Consider the following 24,111-nt stretch of genomic DNA (forward strand, 5'->3'; position numbering starts at 1 on the left):
GTAGTTTCCAAACTACAAAGAGATTCTCAAACATAAGAGATCCTTTTTTTTTTTTAATCATTGTATCTGATGAAGAAGGTTTTGTTAAGTGCTAGGGTGGTTGTATCACAGGCTAGAGATAGCCAGAAAAAAATAAAGGCACAGACTTTGACAGCACAGAAATAAACATGAAAGAGTATGCACGTCCATTCACACGGATAGGTGCACGTCTATTCACCCGAATAGATCATCCTGCACAGAGTTGTGAGATGATGCATCTCTGTATACAAGTCTCAGAAACTCTCCTCGGACCCACTTATATTGAAGATGAAGCATCTGTTCCTCAAAAGTGAGGTTATGACCATCTTGAGTTTAGACACTTGCCAGTACAATCTTTATTTTCAAAATTTTAAACATATAATTTCAAAACAGTCTACACATTTCTTAGATACCATGAAAAATTCAAACTTCCATCTCTGGAGGTGCAGGCATTTTGTATCTAGATATTGAGGCCATGCTTCTATGTAATTTCTTGCAGATTTGAAATCTCCTGATTTCCTAAATCATTTAAGAAGTCAAATCCATCCTGCCAAGCAAATCCCTGAGCTGTGTGAGTGAGGCAGCTTGAAGGAAGGGTGTGTACTGGGGTGATCCCAAAAGAAGTATTTGGCTGAAGCTACGAGTATAGGAGCTGCTTGCAGCTGAGATGCCTGCATGCTGCATCTGATGTGGGCTCATCAGACGGACTGAAGCCCTGGGCTCGAGTCAGAACTGTGAGGTCACTGGCCTTTGTCGTCAGTGCCTGGAGCACTTCTATTCTCCTCCACCCTCCACGTCCAGGGCTCCATCCAGAATGGAGTTGGTAATACCTATATGTTGTTCACAGTGTGATCGTAAGGACTGAAGGAGGCCATGCGTGTAACTCACTCAGCACAGTGGATATAACACTCCTAGGTCATCCCTCACCACCTCATCAGCTCTCCTAGGCTAACCTCCTCTCTCTCATCCTTTGCATCAAAGCATACTTGTACATGCTCCAGGCTGCAGGGTGTCCAGGCATCAAAATTCTGAGGCACAGACCCCAGGACCCTGAAAGGACTCCCACCCCTAGGGAAAGCTCCTGCTGCTGGTGGGGCACAGAATGGCTGGGAGAAGGCCAAGAGTTTTTATCCTCCAGGAACTTACTTGTAATATTTAGTATAGACTTCAACACATAGCAGTTGCTCAATAAATGGTAGCTGCTTTCCTTCCCTTCAATTAGATATTACCTTTCCCTCATTCACATAATATGTTATACTTCTTTTATAGCTGGCTGTACTTTCTATCTTATACACAGTGGGTACTTAATAATGCCTTTGGAAACTATATACGGCAATAGAAAAAAAGTGACTATATCTATATGCATATGAGAGCATAGAAAAGGGGTGAGAAAGAAGATAAAGGCAACTTAGATGGATGGGGAAAGAGAAAGGCAAATGGGGGGAAACAAATTACCTATGCATTAAGATCATTAATAACACCGGAAATTGAGATTGAATATATTACATGTAACCTTTAATACATTTTATATAATCTTCTATTCATCTAGAAGTTAAAGGAACCCTGGGAAGGGCAGATATGGCTTGAGTAAAATGGGGTGTATCACTGAAGCCCATGGCAGAGGGGATGAAGTTGCTATTTACTGTTCTCAGGGAGATAATTATTCTTAGAATTTAGATGCCACCCACAATGCCCAAAGGTTTTAGGTGGACACAGCTAGACAAGAAGGTGGATCAGAGGGCTGCTTGACTTGTACAATGAAGGAATTCAGCACAATTCCACAAATATCTCCTGGGAGATTACCACGTACCAGAAGGTGGTAGATATAAGAGTAACCAAATAATGGACCCTGTCTTGCAATTACTCATAGCCTAGGATTTTTGTTTGTTTCTTTGTTTAAAATTCTCTCTACTTTTCACGTTTGTAACTAATCAGGGAAGGCAAATGCTTTACCAGCTTAGCATGGTTATTCCTAATCTGTAGAAAAGCAGGGAAAGGTGCAAGAAAGAAGTAGTGACCATGAGCATAAGACAAAAAAATGGGAAGGCATTAGATTTATCTCACTGTTGATGCTAGAATTTTTAAAAATATATATGTATTTTTTGGGCTTCCCTGGTGGCGCAGTGGTTGAGAGTCCGCCTGCCGATGCGGGGGACACGGGTTCGTGCCCTGGTCTGGGAAGATCCCACATGCCGCGGAGCGGCTGGGCCCGTGAGCCATGGCCGTTGAGCCTGCGCGTCCGGAGCCTGTGCTCCACAATGGGAGAGGCCACAACAGTGAGAGGCCCGCATACCGCAAAAAAAAAAAAAAAAAAAAGTAAAAAAAATATATATGTATTTTTAAATTCTAGAATCAACATATATACAAATAAATATTTTTATTTAAATGAATGAATGAATAAGGTCAGTAACTACAGCACAAAAGAACACATGATGAAAACGCCAGCCAGGATATCACCAAAGTGTTTTATTCCAGGTAACATCTAACCATCCATGTAAGACAGACTCACCCACCAGCTTCCTTGTTGTGGCCAGCAAACCAGTGTGAAATGAAATAAATGTGGTGGGCAGGGCAGCCCTCATTAACTGAGACATCTTAGCAGTTCACTGCACCTCTCTGAAACTCAGTGTCATCCTGTGTAAACCAGAGATAATTCCTCCATTTGGCAAGACTGCTATAAAGCTTGGCTAGTTAATTACTGCTCATATACTCCAGAGGAGACCACAGAGCCACTAAGAGGTTCAGTGATTCATAAAAGTATGAAATGAGATGTGCGTAAAGCACTTACGACAGGATCTGGAACAACGGTAAGTGCTATTGCTATCATCACTATTACTGTCGTTGTTGTTTTTATCATTACAGCTCGATCTGCACCTTTTTAACCGAGTGACCATACAAATTCAGGCCCTCTGACAACAAACCCAGACTTCTTTGCATAACACTGGTCATCCAGGCCCCAGGTTCCACCACGCACACTTCCCCAGACAGAGTCTCTCCTCTGGTGGATTTTACCAGGCTCTCACCTTGACCTGGGCTCACCTTCTAGGAAACACATTCCTTTATTGTCCCCAGAATTATTAATGCTGCTCCACCTCGGGCCGCCACGGAGAAGTACTTGAGAGAAGCACAGAGAACCATCTTATCAGTGCTGGGCCTAATTATAGCATCACCATTTCTACACAAACAGCTCCTGTAAGGGGTGTCTTCATAAAAATAGAAGCACCTATTAAATAACTGAAGCACAGTCATGGAAAATGCGTTTTAAATGAAAATTTAAAATAAATGTGCGAGATAGAAAAACAATAAACAGTAGACCCCCCTATAAAGCAATCAGCCTTCTAAATAAAAGCAGAGACACCCAAACTGACAGCTCTGATTTATCACGTGTAACGGCCCCTGGAATTTGGATGAGAATTTTCAGAAGTGTCTTTTTCCATTACTCAGTTGACCCTCAAAACTATAGGAAGCTCCCAGAGCATGTTCATCTCTGTGATTTACGAGGCATGTATGTCACAGGTCCTTTTGCAAGGAGAAAGGAAGTACAGTGGGGAAATGCTGTGACCTCGCTATACTTTTATCTTTTCTCATAGCACTGATTACTTTCTAACAGAGTATATTATTTATGTATGTCTATTGTTTCTTGTCTGTCTCCCCACATTAGGATGTAAACTCTACAAGGTAGAGTCCTTCCTTTTATTTACCAATGTCTGCACACCCCTGAGAATACTCCTTGGCACACAGTAGGTACTCAATGAACATCTGCTGAATACATAAATGGATCAAAATTTAAGAGTAGTCCTGGTCAAGTGACTGAACCTCCCTGAGGGTGAGTCACCTCATATGTAAAATGGGAATGATAATATGTTACTAAACAATGGATTGCAAGAATTCAGTGAGAAACATACATGTGAAGCACTTAGCACAGTGTCTGGCAATCAGTGCTCCACAAATGGTAGAAATAATTAACACAATTCCCAGAGCTGAATATTTATCATCAAAGTTTATAAAAAGCATTCATCCCCAAAGTCAGCCACCAAAGAGCCGGAAACAAAGGGCCCAGAGATGAAGACCAGAGATCTTCAGCGGGTGCTCATCCTGCTCTCCTACAGAGCTCGTCACGGGGTCAGAATGAGCAGATTAGAAGACGCCTCGGTAATCATCCAGACCAGAGCCAGCAGACACCAAGCTCCGTTGTCTACATATTGTCCGCGGGGGCCATCACATAACAGTGGCCAAAGTAAATAAATGGTTACAGGAGACGGTAAAGCCCACTATGCTCACTCTCTGGACCTTTAAGAAAAAGGCTGAGGAATGACCCCAGGGTTCAGATGAGGACAGTGTCCCAGAGAATAGGCAGAGGATGCATCCCCGAGGTCACACGGCGCATCCAGGCGCTGCCACCTTGAGCAGCAGCTCACACACCCCTCAGAGGCCCAAAGAGTAGCTGATAAACCTTTAGTCACAGGGCTGGTCTGCACGACAAAACCCCTCAGAGCAGTTAGATTTCTCCCCTGGAGAATAAACACACGGTCACTTGCTTTCCAGAGGCCCTAAGTGTGCACTTGAAAAGGAGAGAGACCACACTGGGAACCGAAAAGAACACAGGCCTTATCACCCTGACATGTCGGAGTCAGTGCCTGGCTCTGCAATTGGCTGGATATTCAGCCTTGTGCAATTCCCTTAACCTCTCTGTGCCTCAGTTTCCTCATCTGTTTAACAGGAAAAATAATACTTTCTTAGCTAAGTTCTTAGGAGATTGAGCTAAATGAGACCAAGCATGTAAAAGCAGCTAGCCCAGAAAACAGTACCTCTTTACCTCTTGAAAGACCAAAATTGATAAAATGATTCATTAAGGGAAAGAGAGTACATTTCTGAGTTTATCAAATCTGCTTGAAAACATTCGTGGTCTCACCTTCCAGGGTAATATGGATATCCATTTTTTTCCCCTGTCATGAATTATCCCCCGTCTAAATTATCTAACAGAGGCAGCTTCCGGACAGGGCCAATTTCTAAAAATATGTTGGATTTGAGCTATAAATTGATTTTTTATTGTGATAAATTAAAATCCAATATCACCTAACAAGACACTAAACATACAGAGGCTCAATTTTTTCCCTCAGATTTTCAGTCTCTTTGATGTTAAAATGGACCTGGGGCAGCTGTCAGGCTTTGGGAGCCTGAATGTTGAAGCAAGTGAGCAAAGAATATGGAGATGGTAGAGAGAGAAAGAGAAAAAGGTAATGAGGAAGGAAGGCAAAGTAAGGAAGAGGAGGAAGGGAAGAGGATGCTTTCCACTTCCTGTTTTGTGGGCATTAGAGAGTGACTCAGATTCGATGTTCAAGCCTAGGTGTTTTGCGTACACTTTGCTGGGAGGTCTCAGGAGTCACTTACTTTTTTTTTCTTAACATTTATTTATTTATTTATTTGGCCGCGTCGGGTCTTAGTCACACCATGCATGTGGGATCTAGTTCCCTAACCAGGGATTGAACCCAAGCCCCCTGAATTGGGAGTGCGGAGTCTTAACCGCTGTGCCGCTAGGGAAGTCCTTCAGGAGCCACCTCTTCTCTTTGGCTTCTGAGTTTCTTCACTTGTAAATGAGTGGGTTAGTCAATGCTGAAGGGACCTTCAATCCCTGATATCCTAGGACCAGGGTACTCTGAATCACATCTATTATTCCTTCCATGCTCACTGCCTGCATGGCAAAACTTGCATCTTTGGTACGTAGCACCTTGGGCTCCAGTATCTAGCCCAGACAACAAGCATTTCATTATAAGTTTCCTTATTCGTTACTTCCTGTTCCATCCTTCCCTCGCTTTTGTTCCATCTCTCCCTGAATGACTTTCCTCCCTTCCTTCAATGTGCCATTAGCATCTCTGTCACATATCAGGACCTGTGCAAAACCCTGCAGATACAGTAATGGATGAGACCAGGGGCCTCGTGGAGCCTGTAGTCTGATGGAAGCATGGGTCAACTCATTCCAATACAGACAACCGTGTGCTGTGATAAAGGTGAAGAGAGGATGCTGTAGGAGGAATATGAAAGGATTTCTTAATTCTGAAAGGAGGACATAAGAAGGTCCATATCAGAGAGGGGATAATAGAGCTAATAATATAATATTAACACCTAGAGCTTTTTATTATACTAGGCACTATTCTAAGTCTTAGGGGATTAAATTAAATCCTCATTTAATCTTGCACCAATCCTAAGACATAGGTACTTTGATTATCCCCATCTTACAGATGAGTGAAAGAGATACAAAGTCATTCATAAAAATTGCTTTATAGCTGGGCAGGAACGGATAGCTGCCCACATAGCTGGGCAGGAATGGATCCAAGGCAGCTCCTTCCACCATGCCCACTCTCTGGTGCCAGTACCATACCAGTGAGGAGTGTGGGCCGTGGATTCAGACAGACCCAACATGAATACTGCTCGGAGGATGAAATGCATAAAGCACTTAGTTTACTAAAGCACCTGGTTTGAGAAAGGGCTTGATAAGTGGTCATTGTCGTGCTGTGTTGCTGTTGCTATTGGTGTTGACATTACTGGACCTTGAGGTGTTCCCTGAGTGAAGAAGAGCAAAGGGATATACAGAGCAGAGGGGTCTCCTTTTGCTAGTCCTGCAAGCTGGGCAGTGAATGGTCAGTACAGGAACTGGCAAGATGGTACCCCCGGCATTCTGCTCATGCACGAATGATACTCCCAGTATGCTACGTACAGCTGGGCAGGGGGTACACTGCATAGATCTACGGGGAGGTAGTCATCGTATAGTCATCAAAAACATGTATACTTATTGCAACCGTTTCCCAGCAAAAGTCTTCCCAGGCAATGAGCCTTAAAGAAAAGGACTTTTCCATGATGGGCACAAAGACATCTGATGGGTCGAGGGCGGCCTTAGAGTCCCTGTACCCTACCTCTCTGTATAGCTAGTGCAGCTTCAGGGCCACAGAATACAATGAATAATAACTCAGGCTGTAATGGACATGATTCAACCAAAACTCTTTAGTTGTACATTCCAGGCCTCACAATAGGGCCCTGCCAACCCTCTCAGTTTTCTCTCACTGATAGCAATCACACATCCTCCAATCAGAATATCCAGATATCTCAACTCTTCTCCACACCTGCCCTTCTTCATGACTTTCTCACTTTAGGGCCTTAGTAAACACTCCCCATAATTCCCTTTGCCTGGATACTGGTCCTCTTATATCTCTCACTTGAAACCCTGCCCATCCTTCAAAGTTTAGCCCTTTGTTCCTAAATCATTCCATATTTCTTTTCAGATGGAAGAAATCATCTCTTCTTTTGAACTCTCATGATAATTTTATATTTTTCTCTTATCATATTGTTATTCTTGCTTTGAGTTTTTAGTTATACACATATGTCTTGCCTCCTAGGTTGTAGGTTCCTTGAAGAAAAGGTTTCAGGCTAGTTCATCCCTATCCATCACGTAGAATATCCCTTTCACTCAATAAGCATTTGTGGAATGAATGAATGAATGAACCAATGAAAATGGCAGCATGGTCTAGACAGGGATTCTTAACCTTATCTGACCCAACACCTCCTGCTTATAAACCAATATTTTGTAATTCTTCTTTTATTATCTGGAAATGATTATATAATCTACCTGTACACATGAAGTTTAAGCAAGTCAAAATATCCTACTTATAAAGGAGAAATAAAAGAAGAGGATTTCTAATAAAAATAATATGAATTTCCTCATATAAAGGCTTAGTTACAACTACAATAGAAGAACATAATGACACTGTCTTATGTTTGTGCTTTCTTATAATGAATAAATTCAGTTTTAAGAGATCATTCAACTCTTCCCTTTATATTTGACATTTTTAAAGAGGCGCCATAGAAGTCCAGTTATGGTGAACATGATAGCTATACATGAAACTGATGGAGTAGTGCCCTGTTGGTGACTCAAACATGAAAAGCATCACAGGGGAGTGGTTTTCCAAAGTGATGACCAACTCTTGATGAGGTGTCAACAGAACAAAGCACATCTTTCTCTCTGTTTAGCTGCATTTCTGGAAAACTCACTACTACGAATATTGTACAAAATCACTTTTTTATAGATAAAGTAGAGTTAGGTTTTAGATTCAGCTAATTATAAACAGGTTTTTCATCTACATGAATGTGTGATAAGACATTTAAAGTCATATGGCACAGGAAACATTTGTGTTGTGTGTGAATGTCCTGTACTTTGCAGAGTGGCTAGCATCCTTGCCCCTAGTAAATTCCTGCATTACCACCCCCTTCCCCAAAAGTCGTGACCACCCAAAATGCATACATTAAGTTCCAAAGCAGCCCCTTCTGGGGATAGAACCAGTCAAGTGGAGACTCTCTGGAGTAAAAGAAACAAAACAAGCTTAGGAGTTATACATGTGAATTTGAATTCAATTCTTGCTACTCATAGTAGCCTCGGGCAAGCCACTCACCCTACTTGTACCTTGGATGACTCATCTGTAAAAAGGGGGTAATAAAACCTCCAAGAATTGTTGGGTGTTGAATGAAACAGAATCCACAAAAGCTTGCTACAGACGGTCCTGCTTATAGGCTAGTCATCTTGTGAGAGTCCTATGTACTGTTTCAATGGCTCTCAGGATGACAGGGGTGTCCCAGGTCCCAGAATCCTGCTCTGCAACGCCTTCATCTTCCTACCTGTCTCCCTCCCTAGAACCAGTTTCCTTTGCTCCACCTCAGCTGCTCTCCCCAAGTCCACTCAAAATATCTAGTTAGAAATAAAGGAAGAACAGTCCTGTTTTTGAAGAGACACGAATAAGGTGATATCTGGTTTTCACTGAAGAATAAATTATTAAATCAGCCATGAAATGTAAGTGCAGCCATTACAGTTAAAACATCATTACCCCTCTATTATGAGGGACAATATTCAATCCTGGGCCACTCTCCACCTCTCCCCCTGCTATGCCCTAGTTTTTCTGTGTACATTTGCTGAGTCGTAACCACTAAGTCATTTTATTTTCTGTGCAATAAGTACTACTGAGCATCTACTATGTGGACATTATGTGTTAACCAGATAGATAACAGTGATGAACAAAAAGATACAGCCTTGTTCATATGTATGTTGATAGACGTGTTCAATAAATATTTCCTGAAGGGAAAAATGAACACACACACATATCTTTCTCCTTTAGACATCTGTGCATTTAGAAATACATTTTTCTCTTCCCCGACTCGTTTACCTGGTCCTCTCCAACTCACTCCTCCACTGCCAAGTCAGTGTGCCCTTTTCTGTGAAAACCCCTCACTATTCCAGGCAAAGCTCGGTCTCCATCCCCTGAGTACCGACAACTCCATTCACACCTGTGTCTCAGCAGCTGTCAGTTCATTTTGTGAATCTGGTTTCACCACCAGACTGTGAACACCTCAGGGGCAAGGACACATCTTCTTCATCTTTGAATCCTCAGGAAACAGATAATCATGTGGCGTAAAACAGGCATCTGACATGCTCTTGCCTGATCATGTACTGGTTACACTGCCAACATTCTATCCACAAGACAGTCCCAGTTGTAACTCCACCCCTTTTATCTTCATTCAGGAAAGCTCATTAAAATGAAAGTGAATAATGGTGACAGTAAGACAGGGATAATATTCAATCTGCTCTAATACATATAAAAGGAAATCGTTTATAAACTTTGATATTGCTATGGTCTGAAATGTTTATATCCCCTCAAATTTCATATGCTGAAATTCTAACCCTCAAGGTGATGGTATTAGGAGGTGGGGCCTTTGAGAGCTTATTAGGTCATGAGGGTGGAGCCCTTATACATGGGATTAGTGCCCTTATAAAAAAGGTCCTAGTAAGCATCCTCCCCCTCTCCCCCTTGCATCATAAGAGGACACAGAAAAAGGCACCATCTATGAGGAAGTGGGCTCTCACCAGACACCAAATCCTGGGGCTATGATCCTGGACTTTCCAGCCTCTAGGACTGTGAAATAAACATTTGCTGTTTATAAGCCACCTAGTTTATAATATTTTTGTTATAGCAGCTCAAACACACTAAGAAAGGTGTGATATACTAGCATTGAGTACTCTGGACGAGACTACCTGGGTTTGAATCTCAGCTCTGCCACTTGAGAGCTGTGTAATTAATTATTTGGACCTCAGTTTTCTCATCTGTAAAATGGTGATGATAATAGCATTTACTTCATAGAGTTGCTATAATGTACTTAGAATGCTGCAAATAATAGTGCCAAATCAGTTTTGGCTAAACTAAATTAACAAGCAAAATCCATCTGTGATTGTGGCAACAAGATGTTGCATTATCTAGAAAAGTTGATACAGACCACTGCCCTCTATCCTGAGAAACAGATTCATCTTTAGGCTCCTGCAGTATTTATGATTTTTTAAATTTTATTTATTTATTTTTGGCTGTGTTGGGTCTTCGTTGCTGCGCGTGGGCTTTCTCTAGTTGCAGTGAGCGGGGGCTACTCTTTGTTGCGGTGCGTGGGCTTCTCATTGCAGTGGCTTCTCTTTGTTGCGGAGCATGGGCTCTAGGTGCATGTCTTCAGTAGTTGCGGCATGCGGGCTCAGTAGTTGTGGCTCATGGGCTCTAGAGCACAGGCTCAGTAGTTGTGGTGCACAGTCTTAGTTGCTCCACGGCATGTGTGATCTTCCCAGGCCAAGGCTCAAACCTGTGTCCCCTGCATTGGCAGGCAGATTCTTAACCACTGAGCCACCAGGGAAGTCCCAATATTTCTGATTTTTTTAATGGCACAAATTATAATAATTCTATGGAATAAAATTATAAGTGGGGAGAGAAGAAAGCTAGTGAGCTTCCCTGGAAAGACATAGGATTTGGGGTTGGAAGGTCTGATCTGAGTCTCTAGCCAAGTCAGGAAGACTCCCAGAATCTCAGTTTCCTTATTTGTGAAATGAAGATGACATCAATCCTGCCTTGGTGTCCACTGGTCTGATTTGAGGACCTAGTAACATACTGACATGAAACCATTTCTACTCCTACTGCTACTGCTACCACTCCTACTATTACTAGTAACTAGAAACAACTACTACTAGTAACAATGAGTTCATTTATGACATATTCTGCATTCTCACTGATCCTTTTGACATATTAGCAATACCTAGATATCTGAACATATGAACAGCTTTTGTTACTGATTTATTTCCTGCAACATACTACTTATAAAATTTACTCACATAAGGTTTGGGATCAAGAACCCTTTGAAATTCAAGACAAGGTGTAAATTGCTGCAAAGGGTCTCTTTAATTGGGATCAAAACGCTTCTGACAGCTTTTGGATTTTTAAAATTGTAGCTATTGTCACGTTCTGCTAATGTTTCTTTTCTTGGTTTTGAAAAAACTAGTGCAGCCAAGCTTGAGCAGGAATACTTTAGACATGATAAACAACTAAAATTTGTCATTCCAAATGACAAAGACCTAGTTTTCCATTTCTTTGATATGTAGGACAAAACACTTCACTTAGACTCTTATCCTGGGTAATTCAGCCGGTCCCCTGCTGTGCGATGACAAAGGTTTAGTAAACTGTTCCTGCTCATAATCTCCAATGGAGGTTTTGAAAAACCTCCATTTATCTGAACATAAATCACATCGATAGGGTTGACTTTAAGGGAGAAACAGACTATTAAATTAGTCTGGGGAATCAACTTTGGTGATTCCCGAAAGATGTGACTTTGGTCAACATCTCACCTTCTACTTGACTTCCTTCCAAAATATCCCCATAATATGACTGTTGCTTGAATCCTCCTAGGGCTGGTGAACTCCCTTGCACAGAAGGTGGTCCATCTACATGCTGAACAGCTCTGACTTGCAGGAAATTCTTCTTCCTCATAAACTGAAACTGCTTCCTAGAAACTCCTATCACCTGGTCTCGGTTCTGTCCCTTGAGTCACACAGAACAAGTCAGATTCTTTTTCTACTAGACAACTCTTTGGAGAGATGAACGCTATTAATATGGAGTGCCTTGCTCCCACCATCCTCTCTACTTCAGGCTTAAACGTTCGATTCTCTCCACTCCCCAGGCTTCTGTTGAGATAAATTAACAAGCTAGGGTAGCAGAAGCCCAATGATACAGGGCCTAAGGTTAATCAAACAGAACTGGAGCAGGCTAAGCCAGACAGAAAACATTTAACTTTGCCTTCATCCCGATTCTCCACTAGGAGATGACATTTTTTTCCAACAAAGCCAAATGGCTTTGAGCTGAAATAATGACTTTACTGCTGTTCTCTTTGTGTCCAGATAAAGAATCAAAAAAATCACATTATAAGGTTTGGTGGTATCTTTCTTCGGGGCCAGGTTAGCCATCCTTGAGTGAGGATTTAGAGAAAGGTAAAGAACATAAACTACCTCTTCTCATTAGTTAAAGTTTGGTGATGAGAACTATTTGATGGTAGGGTACATGATGGAAAAGCAAAGCCAAAAACATGGCCCTAGACAAAATAAAATATCTGATACTCTGCTTTACTCCAGTCCCTTTGGTGATGCCAGTGTCATTGTGATGGGCAGGCATGGACTTGCGAAGAGACTAGAGATGGTGACGTATATTGGGCATATAAATCCTTGTGAAAGCATCTCTCAGTTAGGCTTGATCCACGCTCCTTGGATCCCTACCATGAAGGATGCTAAGGAGTCAATGATATCCTCCAAGTTTCTACAAGCCCAAAGCTCTCTGCCTCCTGTGTGTCACCCAGGATCCCACGTGGCCACATCTGTGTTCAGAAGTGTTGGCCCAGCATAGTTTTCAGTCCCCCAACTGCCCTGGTCCCCTCATCAGGATATACTTTGATTCAATTATATCTTTTCTAAAATGTGAGGTTCAGAACTGAGCACAGGTCTCCAAACTCTAGTCTGCCCAGGAAAAGGAAAATCTTCCCTCATTTTAGAAACCATACTTTTATTAAAGCAGAAGAGGCTTACATTAGGCTCTTAATCTTGCTGCCTTCAAGCTCCTTGACTACTGATGCTTGTGCCCTCATTCTAAACTCCCTTTACCAAGGCATCCCCAGGTAGGTCCACCTTTCCTATAACATAGAGGTCAATTGCTTTGATTTTTGACTCAGGTCAACTGGAGGCTAAATCCCAGCTCTGCCTCCTACATGCTGGATGCACATGAGAAAGTCACTTACCCTGAGAGATAACAGACATTGTGGTTGGACTCATAAGCCAGACCGCCTAGGTTGTAATCCTGTCTCCACCACCACCTACTTCCAGCAAGTTACATATCCTTTTCTCTCCTTAATATCTTCAACTGTAAAATGGAGATAACAACACTATCTACTCATAGGGTTGTTGTAAGGATTAAATGGATGGGTACTTCTAAAGGGCATACAACAATGACTGGAACATACTATGTGCTTGATGCAGTACCTGTTATTATTACTCTCTCATAGGACCCTTGTGAGGACAAAACTGAATAATGTATGCAAAGTGACTAGTATGTACCTAGTATGTACTCAACAAATGGTAATTTTTACTACTAGATTTTTTTATTGTGGTAATATATACAGTTCAGTGGCATAAAGTACATTCATATCATTGAACAGCCATCACAGCCATCCATCACCAGCACTGTTTCCCTCTCCCCAGACTTTTAACTCTGTACTCATTAAACACTAACTCTTTATCACCCCTCCCCCCAGGCCCAGTCAACCACCATTCTACTTTCTGTCTCTGTGAATGTGACTCTAGATACCTCATTTAAGTGGAATCCTACTGAATTTGTCTATGTGTGACTGGCTTTTTTTACTCTGCATAATGTCTTCCATGTTGTAGCATAGGTCAGAACTTCCTTTTTACTGCTTAATAATATTCCATTACACACACACACACACACACACACACACACACACACACACACACACACATTTTGCCTATCCATTCATTCACAGATGGACAGTTGGGTTGCTTCTACCTTTTGGCCATTGTCTGTGCTATTATTATTCAGGAATAACTTTTCTTCAAGAAAAATCCATTTTTTACTGTTAAATTATCATCCTACTACCCGCTGGTATCCTAATATGAGTCAGAACAAAGGCAAGAAAATTATAATGCAAAATGACAAGGTTAGGTAACTTGGCTAGTTGAGTATTGTTTATACAGTGCTTGACAAATTACCTGTGAAGTTCAAAGGAGGTGATATAGGTGGAGGTGTGTTAGAAGCTATATAAAGCATTGAATGAATAAAAGGAAAACATGTCCATTTGACTCTTGCTCACTGGACAAAACAGATCAAAGAACAGAACGCTTTTCTGTTTTTCCCTTACCATCAATGAAGAAGGCCAACAATGCAAGGCAAGTCCTGGGGATGAAGCTGGGAGCTAACTGCTGCCGGGAGGTTGATGAAAATACAAACCACTACTTCAGTGGGTTTAACAAACAGATCAGCCCTTACATTTCCTGATCATGCAGTGATAGATGTTTTTCAAGACTGAAAACTCCATTTATTCTTTTTGATGACAGCAATTGCCAGGTGCCACAGGTTCAACTCAAGAGAGTCTGGATGCTTTGACCAAGTCAAATGACCCCCGTGCGTCTCCCTCTAGGATGCATGTCATTAAAGTTGCCAGCACACAAAGAAACTGAACTTAAACTGTCACATTACCCACCGCGCGTCAAAGCACATCAATCTCCCTATTGCATTACCAGGACTGTGGGACACTCTTATCCCAATTACACTGTAAGAAACACAGTCACACTGTGTTGGTGCAGTCACACTGTGGCCAAGTCAGGAAAGAGCCTCCCTTTGATGGACAATCACAGTTGATCAAGTTTGTCAGTTGCTTTATCTGTTTTTATGCTTGTTTGATATTCCTGCCCAGAGAGCAGAGGCTTTTAAGGGCACATCTGTCAGTGGATTCAATTTCACCATGCCATGTTATTCTTTTACTTACCCCTGTCTTCTCATCAAAGATTTTGATTCCTCCAAAGGAGATGGTTAAAAAGATTTTCTGTTTGTGTTCTCCTTTGGAGCGAGCGCCAGCAACAACGCCCTGTTGAAAGGAAGGATGTGGTTTTTACTTTAGTGTTTTCATTTGAAAATTCCCTCCGGTCCCAAAGCAAAGGCATGTCAGATATCATGAACTGAAGCCACCAATTATGCACACTCCATTCCCTCCCCACTTCCATGCTGCCTTCCCCGACGGGCTTGCATTTTCTTGATGTTTTAGGGTAATACTTGTCCTCACTGCTCGGAAACTGTAGAAATAGATATTTGAACATGTATTCATTGGACGAACCAAGATTGATAGAGTGCCTACTTTGTGCCTAGATGCTTAGTTCAGAATTCGAGACCCTAGGATAAACAGAATATGGTCCTCTTGTTAAAATCTTTGCTGGGTTTCGTATTAGATATGGTTTTAACCTTTTAAATAAAGATGAGTCATGGAATACATTCCTAAGTGTGATTTTAATTTTATACTTCTGGGAAAAGCTTTCATATGAATTAATTTTAGAGATCAGAAAGAAAAGAAAAAATATTGCCAGACGGCATGTCTCAATTTTGTTTGGAAAAATGTGATGGTCTTATGTCTAAGATTTGCAGTTTTTACCCACACATTTTGTATGTTCTTCTACAATTTTTCCAATCATTCCTGTGCTTTCAAGGAAAGTACCTACCAAGTGCATTCCACTTCTCAAAAATCTGTTTCCCCACTTTTCCAAATTTTTTGTAAACTGAAGATATGTATATGAGTCAATTAGAAGGTAGATGTCACAAAAGGTAGGTATGTTACTCTGCTCACTGCTCTCTTCCTCCTACCCAGGACAGTCCCTGAAGGTCAGGGGACATTCAGGAAATTATTGTTACATGAATGTGCTATCAAGAGTCCTCACCAAAGTTGTTATTATGCAAGTTAAGAGTAAAGACACTTGCTTTTTTTTTTTTGCTGTACGCGGGCCTCTCACTGTTGTGGCGTCTCCCGTTGCAGAGCACAGGCTCAGTGGCCATGGCTCACGGGCCCACCCGCTGCACGGCATGTGGGATCTTCCCGGACCGGGGCACGAACCCGTGTCCCCTGCATTGGCAGGCGGACTCTCAACCACTGCGCCACCAGGGAAGCCCCGACACTTGCTTTTTAAATCAGCCTCTGTGGTGGCCAATTACAGGCAAGCATGGGCATCATATTAGGGTACAACTCAGAGAATGAGGACATTCAAGGGATTTACGCTCCAGGGCTGTTGCAGACTCTGCATTAGATGTTTTGAGGCTTCCAGCCCCTTCATCCCTATTAGCCTCCACAGAGGGTGAGTAAGCCCAATTCTCAACAGTTATCATTCTGGACTTCTTTAGGAGTAGAGAAGTCTAAAATAATCATGATTTCATACTTCCAAAAGTCCTTTGTGCTGTTCTCAGAACAGCATGTTCTCAAACCTCAGTCTCAGCAAATAGAGTGAGAGGTATGATCAGAAGGCACAAGGAAAGGGCATTCTCCTGAGGTCGTGTGATTATCCTCCCTTTGGGTACTGGAAATAGTCTGCAGAATGGAAACCCCTGGATTATACTCCTGGCTGTGATCTTGGACAAATGACTTAACTCTCCACTCTACTTTCTCAAGTGTAAATGCTTCTCTCGCATGTTTGAGAGAATTAAATGAAAACTTACGGAAAGTACCTAGCATGACACCTGGTACACTGTAGGGATGTCATAAAAATTAATTTCTTCGGGCCTCCCTGGTGGCGCAGTGGTTGAGAGTCCGCCTGCCGATGCAGGGGATACGGGTTCGTGCCCCGATCTGGGAGGATCCCATATGCCGCGGAGCGGCTGGGCCCGTGAGCCATGGCCGCTGGGCCTGCGCATCCGGAGCCTGTGCTCCGCAACGGGAGAGGCCACAACAGTGAGAGGCCCGCATACCGCAAAAAGAAAAAAAAAAAATTAATTTCTTCTAGTAAATGAATGACTGTCCCTTAGCGTTCGAGGTCCAGTTCCTGTTTGGTACCTAGCAGTAGGAAATTCACTCCCTTGGGAGTCTCCCATTCATTCTCAAGCACCTCTGACATGTGGATGTACAGAATGTTGAAGTCAGAGAAAACCTTCAAACTAATCAGTCCAAATTTCTCTACCAACAGATGAGAAAACTGATGTCTGAAAAGCTGGGTGGACAGTCCCAAGATGGTACAGAGAGCTGGTGAGAAAGCTGAGACCACAGGTCCACTCTCAAGCCTCTTGGTGCAGGGGGCAGTTATTATTCCTTTATGTGTGTCTTCTTTCTAGCGAGCCCAGATCTCGTTCCTGTAACCCTACCCAGTGTTCCTCTTTTGACCCTTCAGAAATGGTACTCACTGACATAAGATTCCTCCTCCAATGACTGCCCTCTAAATAGTTAAAGAGAGTGACTCACCCCAAAGCGAAGTCTCCTGTCTCTTTAACCCTTCCTCTTGTTCAAAGGTTTCTAGACTCCTCAGCGTGCTGCTTGCTTTCCCATAAATTCACTGAGGGATGGTTTTAAGGACATGGGATAAGGGTCAACGTATGTCTTTGCAATCCCAGGGGTAGTTCTTATTTTTCTTCATGTCACCTGATCAGAGATACGGCCTCTGACCCCTCCACTCTCCACACCAAACTGCATCCCATTCTTTCCCCCTGCATCTTTTTTCCTCGCTGTACCCACTGGCATATTGTATATTCATCTGTTGACTGTCTGCCTTTGCCCAACAGAACAAAAGCTCAACTGGGCACAGAACTTTGTTTTATTCATTCTACGCACCCAGTGTTGAGAACGGAGCCTGGGATAAAAAAGGCATTCAAAAAAGTGAAGTGACTTTCCCCTCACTTGGGTAATGAACAAGCCAGGCTTCGAACCTATGAAAACTTGATTTGAAATCTGTGTTCCTAGCTGGATTTGGAGTAAAATAACTGATGCTGCCATCCCTACACAGCCTAACCTTCAACTTCACTATCCAGGCCTACGCAAAAGAGAGAACAAGAAGTAGCGCCATCATAATGGAAGCCCCATTATAAATGGAAGCATTGGAAGGACTGTGTCAAAGGGCAGGGAGCCTCTCTTTCTTGTTTAAGTCCTCCCAACATGAAGACATCACAGCTCGTGGTGGGGAGAGGCTTGCACCTCTGGTCAAGAAGAGTAGCTTTAATGGCCCCATCTCCAAGATGGTCCTAACAACCCCTAGCTCTTAGAATTACCACAACATCAAATGGTGCTAATTCCCAGCACATAGGGATGCTGACCAAGTGGCTGTCAAAGAACTCCCTCCCTGGCAGAAGGTGGCTGCAGATAAAGAGGGATGGAAAGAGCCAGCGTGCATGTTTCAGGAGCACTTCTGCTTGGGGCTGCGAATGGTACAGCTTCCCAGGACAAATGCAAGAGAGAAGGATGATCCACATGGTGTGATCCTTGGGGAAATAAAACTCCAATTTTATCAGGCATGTTGAGAGACAGGACTCTGAGTTAAGCCCTGAAAAACTGCATGAAGTCCAAGCAAGCCTGCCACCAGACAGCATACTGCAGGGGCTCACCTCCCCACAGATGATTCAGTGCTGTTATGTAGAACTGACGAAGGGCCAAGGGACAGGGCTGGCTGGGGAATCGGAAGATATGGATGTAGGTGTCTTTTGGGGTTTCTGTGCCTAATATTAGCCACCTGACCTACAAAGTCACTGTTGGCAACCTGGAAATGAAGGAGTCAGATGTTTTCTTGGGTACCTACCAAATGGTAGGAGTTCTCTTATACAATTCAGCCCATCCCACATTGCTGGGAAGGAAAAATTATCTCCCTTATTTTACAAATGACCAAACATAAGATCGGGGGGCCAAGTGAACACCCCAAAACTCAAGGAACTAAGAAGACATATAGAGGGCATTCGAACAGTGACCTTTCGAATTCCAGGGTTAGGGTTCCTTCTATTATAACCCTCTGGAAGGGCTCTTTGGGGAGGCATGGATGAAAAAGGGTGGAACCACCAGCTTCCAAACTCAGTAGTGAAGGAGAACTCTAAAATGAGAATACTTCTTACTTCCTAAGAGTGAAGCGTGCACACACCACACCTAGCATGGGGTGCAGCGTGCAAGGAGAGCTCAGCAAATGACTGTGACCATCACCTCTAATACTAATACTGATTCTATGAAGCAATGCCATGTGCTGGGCACTGTATGGAATGACTGATGCAGGTGTCCCTAAGGGAGTCACACAGAGGCAGCATCTTGCTGGAGGATTTTATACAGAGGGAAGGGGTCAGGCACGCCAGGCAGGGTTGATAGCCTGCCCTGTCCAGCTCAGGGGTTGCCGTGAGAATCCAATACGATGATGCACAGGAAAGGACTCTGAGAAACCTCGCCCAGCAGGGTGTATGCACATGATGAGATGACTGTGATCTCCAGGGAACACGTCAAGCAGGTGTGCAACCTGAACAGCTGAAAACCTAGAATGCTATTCCAGAAGGCTCCGTGAACTAAACCTGGTCTCCAATCTCAGCCCTACTGGTTATCAGTTGTAGATCTTTGGGGGAAAAACTCACCCTAAGTTTCACTTTTCCGAGGTAAGAAGGAGAATACAAATATCCTCCTCTGCCCTGCTTTGTGCCCAGAGACTGGCCCCTGTGGTCTGCATTGCCAGGTCCTCTGAGCTTCCTGCCCTCTGGATTCCACCCAGGAAGGCACAGACAGGAGATCAGAGGGCGGAAGGAGAGAGGTCAGGGTATTTCATCCAGCCTCCTTCCCATCCTTGTTCTACAATCTCCAGGAGTAGCTTAGTTTTGCTTGGTGAGGGAAGGGACTTTGTCCTCAATCTCGCCCTCCCTGGGTTCCAGTAAATAGATCTCATCCTAGGATGGTAACAGCTTCCCACTGTTTTCAGTTTCCAGTGCCTCACCAGCTCTTGTTTGCTACCTTAACCTTGCCTAACCTTTGTATGTCGCTCCTGCCTTAAAGTATCCTCATCTGACCTAGTCAGGCTGGCTGTTTCTTACAGGACCCTGACTAATAGATTTACTTAGGGCTCTGTCATCAGCCCATCTCTCCCATAGCTTCAACCACCACCATTTTGCCCGATACCTCTGAAAGTTGACTGCTTTGGAAGTCAAGGATGTGGGGCTATGTAGCTTACTGGTAGGAGCTTAAACTCTAGTTGGGGAACCAGGATAGATTCAACGCAGATAAAAAACAGAATAGAACGAAGCACTAAACTATGTCTTATCAAACACTGGGCATCTGGAGATACAGGCTTGAATTCTGGGCTTATCCCAGATTAAATGAAGGTTCTGGGGCAAATCCTACAACTTCCGTGAGCCTCAGATTTCTTATTTACAAAACAGGGAGGCTAATAGCTACCTCATAAGAGCGAAAGAGATAATATATGTAAAAGTGCGTTGTTGACTAAATTAAGATACAATGACAAGGAGCCTTCGCTGGTGGACAGGCAATGGCTCACTCATACTCACATTATGAATCCCCTCTTAAATCTCTATAATCCAGGGCTTCCCTGGTGGAGCAGTGGTTGGGAGTCCGCCTGCCGATGCAGGGGACACGGGTTCGTGCCCCGGTCCGGGAGGATCCCACATGCCGCGGAGCAGCTGGGCCCGTGAGCCATGGCCGCTGAGCCCGCGCGTCTGGAGCCTGTGCTCCGCAACGGGAGAGGCCACAAGAGTGAGAGGCCCGCGTACCGCAAAAAAAAAAAAAAAAAAAAAAAAAAAAAATCTCTATAATCCAAGAGAAAACTCTGTAAAACAGGAAGAGGCACCAGCTTCAGAAAGCCTAGCAAAGAAAAACAGATTAAAAAAAAATTTTTCTACTATGGCCTGACATGAACAAGTGGGCCTTTTGCAAGGCTAACAGGCATTTTGTACTTCTTTGTCTTTCCTTCCTGGGCAAGTGGCCAAATGGAGAATCTATCCTTTATGTTTCTGTGTTTCTTAAAGAAACACTACAGGGAGCAGAAATGTCAACATTCTTCTCTGCAACTTGCAAATAATGAAAGACAATTGTCTGGGAACCAAGAACCATCAACAAGTTCAGAGCATTTGACAGGAGCGTGTTATGGTTGGACCAACTCTCCAGGGCTTTGGGGACCTCACAGTTATAAGGGGTGACAGATGGGGTACTTCACTGCAGGTAAGACCCCCCCTCCCCCCACCCCACCCCCACACGCAAGGTCGGCAATCCTGGCCAGGCCTGGTACAGCTAGCCTGGCCCAGTGTTAATCCTGAGGGAGAACTTCAGGGCACACAGGCCAACTCCTGTCTCACATACGCTGAGACCTCCATGCTTCTATGAAGGCAGCTGTCAGTGAGGTGCTCTGTGACCCATGCCTGGTGAACGCTATCTACCAGGATGCTGGGGGAAGATGCACCAGCCTCTTTCTTGCTCACAGCAGACTTGTGGCTCTGGGTGAGAACCAGGCCACTGGAGAGTTTCTTGATGTCTTTTAATTAATATTTGTCAAAAGCAAATCTCCATTTGCCTGGCCTCATACTCAGTAAGGAGCAACTTCAGCAAGAATCAAGATCCAGGCCTTTATCCCCATTCTTGACTAGGGTCTCCTTGGCTTAGTCTTTCTGGGTTCTCTCTCTGCAATCTACCCTCTGGTAGAGAGGATGCGTTCTGGTCTGATCTCATGCGTGAATCACAGTCCTGCTCTGGGGCAGAGCAGGGGTCAGGGTGGGTGAACATGGAGCGCTGCAGTTATCCAACTACCTCACAAACCAAGTGGAGTGGCCTGTCTCTTTCAAGGATGCCCTGTGGCTGTGTGTCTACGTCACATCCTCCAGATCAGCATTTATCAGTCATGAAGCTGGAATTTAGAATTTTTCCTGTTGGACTCCTTTGTGTATTTATCATTCAGACTTGAACTTGGCAGAAGAAGGGGGCTCATTACTGGACTGTCCTAAAATCTTATAACATTGCTTAATTATTATTATTATTTTTTTTTAAATATTTATTTATTTGGTTGCATCAAGTCTTAGTTGCGGCATGCGAACTCTTAGTTGTATGCATGTGGGATCTAGTTCCCTGACCAGGGATCAAACCCAGGCCCCCTGCATTGGGAGCGTGGAGTCTTATCCACTGCACCACCAGGGAAGTCCCGCTTAATTATTTTTTATTAAAGGGTACATTAACCTCTTCCAAGGAGACAATCTGTGAACTCATGATTTTACTGTCTTTTATACCTTTTTCTAGTATGCCTTGTAGTAGATTCATGACTATTAAAATAAAGTTTGCTGTGTAACAGCTAAAAAAAAAAAAAAAGAAAGTAGTGATACACAGTTTAGAAAATTAAGAGTTTTTAAAAAGAATGATTCCTACAGCTATACTACAGGGAGTCTTAGCATCTGATATACATGTTAAACTGTTGAGAAAATGTGTACAGTATAAAAAAAATTAATACCTGTGCTTTATTAAGCATCTATCAAAGAAAAGGCAATGTAGAGGGTGTCTTAGAGATATTGTCTCATTTAATATTAGTAGGCACTTGGCCAGCCTTCTTTTCTTTTTTCTTTCCTTTTCTTTTCTTCCCTTTTTCTTACATTAAAAAAAATTACATTGACCAAGTTGTATCCTCAGGGACTATTAGAAGATATGAAAAAATGCTCATGTTATATTATTAGGGAGAAAGAAAACAAGATATGAAACTATAAATAGTAATTCCAATTACACTACATATATGTGTATGATTCATATACATATACACAAATGTATATAAAAATACAAAGAGAGAGTGTTAGTTACACACAAAAATGCTGATACTGATTTTTCTTTTTGTGGTGGGATTGTGGATAAGTTTAATTATCCCTGATACTTTTCTGTACTTTCAAAATTTTTACAATGAGCATTTTTTGAATTCTATAATTAGGAAAAAAATTATAGGTCTTAAATGCATAAGATAGCTTGTAAACTTCTTGCTAAATCATCTGTTTTTCTAATACTTTATATTACTTTTTAAAAAAAGAGACATAGACTACATGGAGACCAGAATCTGGGAACAAACAATGTTCAATTTTGTATGTTTTTAAAGGCTATTTAATAACATAATTTTCTTATTTTGCATATTAAAATTTTTCTCAATTTCTTTCTTAGCTTTCTCAATGAAAAGCCTTCTTTAAAGCATTTAAACTCATCAATCTCTTTGTGATACCACCAAATGTCAATATCTAGTTACATATCACTTTTTATAACATTTTCCCTTTAAAGTATTTGGGGGACATTAATAGAAATTTCAAGAATGAATAAAATCAGCTTTTGTATTAATATATCATCTTTTACCATATTCATCATATGGTAAAATATATAAAATTTATTTAAAAATAAAGTAGAAAATTTATAAAATCTGAGTGACAGCACAATTTGATGATTTTTTGTACTTTTATTTTTGCAGGCATTGCACAGTGAAGATACAATTGAATAAAATGTGGTATGCTCAAAAACTGTACACCAGGGGCTAGCAAAATACCTCCATAGGAGATGCTCAACAAACATTTGCTAAATGATTGACATGTCCTCCCAATAAATAAATGCAGTGAGTCATCAGTGTACCAAGTAATATACCAGTATATGAATAAAAAAATGTTTACCAGAATGACTGTAATCATTTCTTCCTCTCAGTCATACCAAACCCACACTATTTAAATTAAAATGCTTGTGCAGTACCTTGAGTTTCATCATGGAGTCTTGGCATAACTTGTCTCCCCGAGCTGCGGAAACCTCATCAATCCCGATCAGTTTGGCCTTGTACCGGACCCCTTCACCTTTAAACCTCTTTATCAAAGTGGCTTCACTGCGATCCTGACCTAAAAAGAGAGAAATGCAGGATTCAGATATGTAGATGTTCAGGCCCCATTGGTTTTAAATATCCGCAGCTCCGAGATTGGTTCTCTGGTTCACCTACATCCTATGAAAGTCAAATCATTAGACCATGGACAAAAGAATGGTAAGACTCCTGTATGCAAATTCTGGCTCTATCCTTTTAAATCCTCAGGCAAATTACACAATTCTCTCTGAGACTCTATTTTCTCAGGCAGAAAAAAAAAAAGAGTTAAAAATAACCAATCCCAAAGGGGCATTAAGATAAATAAACATGATGACACGTATAAAGTACTCAATACGGATTTTGATACACACTAGGTCATCAACAAACGATCATCACACACT

General features: G+C 42.4%; 1 protein-coding gene across 2 annotated transcripts in view; it reads right to left on the minus strand.

Moving 5' to 3' along the window:
- Nucleotides 1–24,111, minus strand: part of DAB1 (DAB adaptor protein 1) — a 439,870-nt gene that overhangs the window by 125,851 nt on the left and 289,908 nt on the right. For both annotated transcript variants that reach the window (XM_060084077.1, XM_060084067.1), the window contains exons 3-4: nt 23,611–23,750; nt 14,911–15,009 (exon numbers count right to left, since the gene is read on the minus strand). In XM_060084077.1, the coding sequence (XP_059940060.1) occupies nt 14,911–15,009; nt 23,611–23,750 (239 nt within the window). The remainder of the gene's footprint in view (nt 1–14,910; nt 15,010–23,610; nt 23,751–24,111) is intronic.

The sequence above is a fragment of the Mesoplodon densirostris genome, chromosome 2 (assembly GCF_025265405.1).
Source record: "Mesoplodon densirostris isolate mMesDen1 chromosome 2, mMesDen1 primary haplotype, whole genome shotgun sequence".
Lineage (NCBI taxonomy): Eukaryota > Metazoa > Chordata > Mammalia > Artiodactyla > Ziphiidae > Mesoplodon > Mesoplodon densirostris.